Source organism: Frankliniella occidentalis, unplaced genomic scaffold (genome assembly GCF_000697945.3).
Source record: "Frankliniella occidentalis isolate FOCC.00 unplaced genomic scaffold, Focc_3.1 Scaffold94, whole genome shotgun sequence".
In the NCBI taxonomy this organism is placed as follows: domain Eukaryota; kingdom Metazoa; phylum Arthropoda; class Insecta; order Thysanoptera; family Thripidae; genus Frankliniella; species Frankliniella occidentalis.
In genome coordinates, this window is record NW_026267223.1 from 883,755 (window position 1) to 891,051 (window position 7,297).

Below are 7,297 nucleotides of genomic sequence, written 5' to 3' on the forward strand. Positions count from 1 at the left end.
GGGCACTCTAAAGTTTAAGTGAAGTATGGGCTGGTATTGGTTTTTTATTTCGTGTTTTGTTTTGCAATGAAATTCGCAGTTTCTTCTATTTAGCACCCACCTTAACATCAATTTTAAAATAATAGGAGAAAGTGTGCTTGTGCATTGCCTGATTTATGCTGTTTCTTATCATATTACCTTTTGTCTTAGATACGTACTAACATTTTTCCTTTTTTTGGTATGGTATAAATAATTCATTTAATTTCACAGCCCAATTTGTTTTGATTTAGTCTTTTTCTTCTTCTTGTTTTTTGAGGATGGGGAGGGGGGAACAGGGTTTATTCTCCAGTCAAGCTTGTTCTCTTTCTCTACTCTTTTCTTAATTCCATCTCAAAACTATTTTATTTCTCTGGTCTACCTTGACATATGTATTAACTTATTAATGTAATTAACATATCCCTTGAGTTGTTTGTGTTTACCTATGCTGTGAAGCTCCTTTACCAATTTCCATTCCTTTCCTTTCCTTCATCTGCCATTTCTGTAGAATCCTGAAGCAGTCTTGAACAAAGTGAAGAGACTTCTTGAATCCAGCCCAGAAGAAATAGCTCTATTGTCACTTCAAGCTCAGGCCCTAGACAAATTAGCTGAAAAGAAACGCAGTAATAATCTACTGGAAGATGCAATAACAAGTTACTTGTCATTGTTACAAAAGAGGGATATTACTGACAATCTCTTTCTGAAATTTGCCAACCGCACCATAAACAGAATGAGGTTTCGAGGTATGTTAAGTATTTATCAGAATGTCAGATTTCTCTTCACTGGTCTTGTTCATTTTATTATTGTTCTCATGGTCATTGGTATACATCCTAGGTCAGTATGGACATGCTATAAGTGTCCACAAAATGTTAATAAACAGGTTTCCAAAAGATCCTAGACATCGCAACGACTTAGCTGTTTCGTACCTCATGGTTGGAAGGTGAAGATCTTAAAAAAAATTCCGTTTAGGTAATTTTTGTTGTTGTGATTGTCCTACTTAAAAAACTTACACCATTAATATATTTTTTTACTATCCAATTTAAGAGTTTCTTCAGCCAAGCTCATGCTGGAAGAGATACTGCGTTTGTGGCCCTCTGATGGTTTTGCTCTTGTCCACTACGGATTTATCCTCAAGACAAGTGAGAATGACAATGAGGCTGGATCCCATTTTCTGCAGGCTGGTATTGATTCTGGAGAACCTGGCACAATGGATGCTCGTTTTCTTTTCCACCTAGGTGATGCCTACAATAGGCTGGGGAAGTACATTCAGGCAGACAAGGTACGGAGTATTATGTCAAAATATTGGAAAAGAAATTTCAGAGTATGTATTTTTTTATTATATTTTTTATTTCTTTAAAACAGGTGTATGAGCTTGGGGTTGAAAAGGGACTGTTTAGGTCAAAGTACCAAAGATCTTTGTACAATGTTGATCGGTTAACAGCACGTCCATGGTGGTCTCTACAGCAAACGACATATGAAAAACAGTTTAGGTACAGCAAGATTTGTCTCTAAATACGTATTTGTATCCATTCAAGTTATAATAGTAACGTCCGCCTTCTCCTCCTTCCTTTAATTTTTAACAGAAAATTTGAGGAACACTGGAAAGAAATACGAAATGAGGCTGTGGCTATTTTAGAATCACACGGCAAAACTAGTGCATTCAAAGATGAAGTAGAAAATTTGCGTGATAAAGGTGTATGGAAACAACTTGAATTATATGCTAGAGGTTTGTTTATTATTTGTTGATTTTTTGTTGGTTATTAATAATTTATGACTTTTACCCTTCAATGTACCATTATACAATGGATAATAATACAATAACAATATTTCACTACAGGCCAACAGATTCCATCAAATTGCAAAAGAGCACCTGTCACCTGTCAACTTATTGCTCAATTTCCTGCAGCACATAGTTGTCGAAGAGGCCAGGCAAAATTTAGTGTTATGCACCCAAACACTCATGTATGGCCTCATTGTGGGCCTACAAACTGTCGCCTCCGCGCTCATCTTGGACTGATTGTACCTCTTGGCACTGAGTTACGAGTTGGAGAAGAGAGAAGGTATGTGAACTGCTCAGTCTTCAGAGCAAAGGCTCAGTAATCAAGAGATTACAGATTCTGTATCAGGGTGATCTTTAAGTCTTTAATTAATCCTTTACTTGCAGATCATGGCAGGAAGGGAAAGTGTTTGTATTTGATGACAGCTTTGAACATGAAGTTTGGCACAATGGATCCTCAACGCGGCTTGTTTTAATTATTGATATTTGGCACCCAGAATTGACTGAACAAGAAAAAAGATCATTACCTGCAATTTAAAATCTTCTGATTTTTACCTATATTTTTGTAAGAAAAACAGTCTGTTCTGTTGACAAGCTCAAGCTTTAGAAGTGCACAATAGTTGTACAGGTATTTTCAAAAGAAGAAATGTCACAGTACTCTACCAAGTATTTTTGACTGAATTTGTATTTACAAATAAGTATATGAGCACAACCATTACTATTTATATTTTGCAGCCATAAGACATAAAAATTCAGAACTTCTGGTACTGTACTTTTATTTGAACTTGAATATGCAGGCTGATCAATAAATTGTGACTTTTTGTCTCTCTTTACCACCCTAGGATCTGCCTGGTTCTGTTTGCTTTTGTTCAATGCTAGTCTTGACCAAAAACACTCTTTTTGATATGTATGTGTTTTCTAGGAGTACATAATTATCTATCTGTGTTTGTGATTTGTTTATAGTACAGTATTTATTGAGGTTTATTTTTTACTCTTGACATATACAAATTATTTTTTTTCCCCTTTTCCCTACTTACTTTTGTTTATAGATAGTCAAGGTAGGCTGAGTTGAAGTCTCCCATTACTTTCTGGGAATTACTGGTTGTGCAGATCCTGTAGTGTGATAACCTGTGATATATGTTGTGAATCTTATTTTTTTCAAATAGCACTGGTTAGCATAAATAACACTGCACAAGGCCATTTTTTACGCTACAGGCAATTCAACCAGGCAATTATTTTTAGCTGTGTAAGGTTTTTTTTTGAAATGTTCAAAGTCAACTTGATAACATTAGAATTTAGTTCTGGAGAGTTTTATTAACAATGTTTATCATGCAGCTATTGAACCAATAGTTTTTGTTTTAATGGTATTAGAAATCATATCAAATGGAGATCCTTCTTGTGTGTACTCCCAATAAGTAGCCAGTCACTTACGTGACAAAAGAAAGCATGATTTTTTAAAAAAAACAACAAAATAATCACTGTGGTACAAGTTAATTCTTTTGACTGGTGTGAAAATTAAATAGTGAGTATTTGAGTGAGTGTGCAAATGAAATGAATCCAGTTGTATTTAGTCTGAAATTGTAACAGATGAGTTATTTACATATTGTCTTTTGCCAGATTTTAAGTGCCTTTGATTTAAGTTGACATGGAGTCTCAAATTCATGTGTATTAAAAATGGAATTGCTCTATTTCTAAAAATCATTCTGTTGAGCAAAGATTTTTTTTTTATTGTATAATAAAATAAAATATTTGAATGTTTTTTTTAAATTCCTACATTTTTTTCCGTTCTAACGACTCTTGATAACTTTTGAGAACAGTTTAAAAACATAAGAGAAAGGTTCTCAGGGCCATTAGAATCAGGAGGGATTTAGATGACTGCTGAAATAGTGCTACTATCAGCATTATATATTCAACATTTTAGTTAAACGGGCGTGAATACAATACCCATGAAATCCTCACAAATGCATGGTTGGAGAAATATTTCTCTATTCCACTCAACAAGTATTTGGTCCTCTTGGTGTTGTTGTTGTTTAGCCTCCCACCTCCCGCAATGTCAATAAAACAACAACATGCATATCAGCTGACTTTCTCCGTTTCCCAAATGGCGCGCTTGTGAGTTCATATTTCGGTAAGGAAATTTACGGATACGTCGTGACGACAGGAGCAGGAGTGACAGTTGTGTGTAAAGCGGGGGATATAAAGGCAAGTTAATAGTCAGGCCGGTCAGAAATCTTGTAGTGACGGTTACACGGCTGGATCATAACCTGGTCGCTACTTGTTGAATTCACTAGGGTACGCACTCTATTTGAACACGGACATTCACAGCGCATGTATATATGTTATCAGTACTTGCATAACGCCGTCACGTTTCGCCTGATCCGCTCCAGAGCGGTTGTGGACGCTTATCGTCCGCTAAAGTCCGAGCCAAGAGATAAGGTACAAGGTGTCAACCTGGAATCCAAATGAGTACTGGCAGTCCGGGGTACCGATACCATGACCAACCAGCATCGTCATCACGGTTTTCTATAACTAACAACTTAATCAGGCAACGTAGTCAGAGGATGAAGTGCATTACTGTCAGTTTGCTGGGATTTGCTATCTTCAGCATTCTCTTTGCATATGTAGCATTTGGAGAAAATGACACGGATGCTAGGCCTGCCATAAAAGTAGCATATGTGGTAAGTATCTTCAATGAAGACAAATCTTCAGCACATTTCCCAGTTGAATATATTTTCTCTTTCGTTGCCTGTCAGATTTTCAGACATGGGGACAGAAATCCCACTGAGTCTTATCCAACAGACCCTTATAATGATCTAAAATACTGGCCAGGAGGATGGGGCGCACTCACTAATGTAAGTTCTTATCAAACATCAATATTAGTGTGAGTGGATACATTTTCTTAGAATCATTACAGTCATTCCTTCTCTCATGCATCATGTTGTTTTTCTAGAAAGGGAAACTTCAGATGTACAATCTAGGAGCTTTCTTAAGGGCCAGGTATAAAGACGTACTTGGCGAAGTCTATTCCTCTGACCGTCTCCTAGTCAGGAGCAGTTACAATGACCGCTGCTTAATGAGTGCAGGGGCACTACTTGCTGGTTTACAGCCACCTTCAGTATCTGAAATATGGCTTCCAGGATTAAATTGGCATCCAATCCCAGTTCATTCCACGCCTCGGTCTCTTGATCAGGTAAATACAGTATTCTTAAATGAGAGAGAAAAATGTTTTATTGTTTCTCTAGTGTTTTGCCTTATTCCAAACAGCTGATAGTGGTTAAAAAGAAGTGCCCTAGTTATGAGAAGGAACTACAGAATGCTTACAAATCAGAGAAAATGAGAAAATTTGATTCTGAAAATGCCAATCTGTATCAATATATTTCTACTCATTCTGGCCAGAACATATCATCTGTTTTGGACGTGGAATTTCTATTTAATACCATTGAAATAGAGGTTTGTAAATATGTATAGTTGAAATTTTATACTTTTGGAATGAGCAAAATTTTAAATTGTCTTCGATATCTCCTATAGTGGGTACATGTTCTGTCTTTTACAGGAAGCTAATGGGCATCAACTTCCTCAATGGACTAAAAATGTTTACCCGCAGCCAATGAAAAATATTGCCACCAGGTCATTAGGAGTGTTCACTGACACATTAGAGATGAAACGCTTCATGGGAGGAAAGTGCAAGTTATAATGCTCAGATAAAGCCAAATGTGGAGTGTTATTTTGATTATTACTTGTGTACTTACAGGCCCTCTACTTGATGATGTGAAGGTGAAAATGCAGAATAATCACAATCAAGCTGAACAAAAACCACAAGTATTTCTCATAGCTGGACATGACACAACAGTAATCAACGTAATGAGGTCACTTGGCTTTAATGATGCACCAAAACCAGAAATCGGAGCTGCTTTATTGTTTGAGCTGCACGCTGGACCATCAGGACTTGGAGAAAGTACTGACTATGTTAAGGTGAGAGAGATGCCCTCATAATTAGATGACGGTGAAAGTTAAAAAAAAACTTTCACAGCTTTATTTGATTTTTTTGTCCCAGATATTTTATATGAATTCAAGTTCAACCACTGATCCAGTCAACTTAAAACTCCCAGGGTGCAATGAGCCATGCTCATTGAATGACTTTACTAATGCATTAACATCCATAGCCGTCACTCCCTCAGAATGGGAAGCCAAATGCAATGAGTAACAATGAATCTATTTTATATCCTTGCTTAAGACATTGTGAAAGAAATGGGTCATACTGTTATGGTCATATTTTTTCACGTCTCCTTCTGTGTTTTGTATTATTTTGAGTTGTGTACCTGTAGTTTTTGAAAATCTTATCTTTTTTGTTTGTAAATATGTATGCTGGTTTTAGAAATGAATGACTGACCATACGTGGATGAGGTATTTTATTTACAAGTCAATTTACAATTGAATACACTTCACATTAGGATTCTTCTCTTCTACTATACTACATACAAGCTCAACATTCACACAGTTCTCAGTTATATTTTATTTTTCAGAGTCCTGTCAACATGTCTTACATTAAAATTTCATGCTGTTTCTATGGTTTTGGAAAGTTGTACTACAATTGGAAGTGCAACTCAAGAAATAATTGCCTCCATTAACAGGAACAAAGAAATTGCGTATGTGGAAAGGGTGTTGGAAAGAAAATACATCATGAAACACTCTGCTCTTATGTCAAAGTCTTCATCATTTCTCTCTTTGAGAAGAGCGTTTAAGAAGTGAAAATTAAGCTCTAGCACAATTTTGAAACAATGTACTTATAAGCATTGATTCCAAATATTTAGAGTAATCCAAAAGACCTCTGAAATATATTTATACTTAATACAAATTAAACCTCTCAGAGGCGTCCACAGATCTAGTATGGCTGAATAAATAACAATGATGGCGTCCTCCTTTTAATGTTTCATCAGAGCATGACTTTAATTCTCTGAACTTTCTTATCTTTTAATATATACATGTCACACAATTTTGACATTTGTTTCTGCTGCTGAGCATATCTCAATATTGTCTCCATCATTGGCTCCAGCATGTGCTGTCTCAGCTACACTACCTTCCCCAAAAATAATATACATCTCGCTTCATCAGTGAGACACAGTCTCAAGTAACAAATCACTGCATAAATAGGATTTATTAATTAGTCTTAAACTCGTCATAAACTTAAACTTAGCTGCAACGGCAACACTAAGTAGTCCAAGCTTAAATGACAATTCTGGGTAACTCTCAGTTCAAAGCCCCACCCACCCCTCCCTTCCCAACTAAAACATCTTCTGTTGGGCAGTAAACACAGAACTCAACTCGCACTTTTGCTTCCCACAATTGGTAACTTTTTTGCATTTTTCTTACAATTTATTTGTAGAGAAGTAGGTAATTAAGCCTCAAAATAGTGAGAAATTCATTAAAAAAATGGCAGTCTTGAGTCTTTAATCTTCATAATTTCTTATTTAACGAGACTCTGATTTGATTCCAGGATTTGGTCTT

The 7,297-nt window shown here is 36.1% G+C and overlaps 3 protein-coding genes across 8 annotated transcripts in view; 2 read left to right on the plus strand and 1 right to left on the minus strand.

Moving 5' to 3' along the window:
- LOC113203876 (aspartyl/asparaginyl beta-hydroxylase) overlaps nt 1–3,559 on the plus strand; it is a 24,414-nt gene extending 20,855 nt beyond the window's left edge. For both annotated transcript variants that reach the window (XM_026418793.2, XM_026418794.2), the window contains 7 exons: nt 524–758; nt 850–955; nt 1,060–1,294; nt 1,378–1,505; nt 1,599–1,741; nt 1,853–2,075; nt 2,180–3,559. In XM_026418793.2, the coding sequence (XP_026274578.1) occupies nt 524–758; nt 850–955; nt 1,060–1,294; nt 1,378–1,505; nt 1,599–1,741; nt 1,853–2,075; nt 2,180–2,330 (1,221 nt within the window). In that variant the 3' untranslated portion in view covers nt 2,331–3,559. The remainder of the gene's footprint in view (nt 1–523; nt 759–849; nt 956–1,059; nt 1,295–1,377; nt 1,506–1,598; nt 1,742–1,852; nt 2,076–2,179) is intronic.
- The window catches only part of LOC113203901 (mucin-5AC-like), a 142,005-nt gene that overhangs the window by 7,285 nt on the left and 127,423 nt on the right, over nt 1–7,297 (minus strand). The gene's annotated exons all lie outside the window — the stretch shown is intronic.
- On the plus strand, nt 3,785–6,190 carry LOC113203877 (venom acid phosphatase Acph-1). 2 transcript variants are annotated; one of them, XM_052269534.1, is made up of 8 exons: nt 3,785–3,920; nt 4,139–4,470; nt 4,546–4,644; nt 4,743–4,982; nt 5,057–5,242; nt 5,346–5,467; nt 5,542–5,764; nt 5,847–6,190. In XM_052269534.1, the coding sequence occupies exons 2-8, from the start codon at nt 4,255–4,257 to the stop codon at nt 5,994–5,996; spliced, it is 1,236 nt and encodes a 411-aa protein (XP_052125494.1). In that variant the 5' UTR covers nt 3,785–3,920; nt 4,139–4,254; the 3' UTR covers nt 5,997–6,190. The 2 variants fall into 2 exon arrangements, with proteins under 2 accessions (XP_052125494.1, XP_052125493.1); XM_052269533.1 differs by having other exon boundaries at nt 3,836–3,994.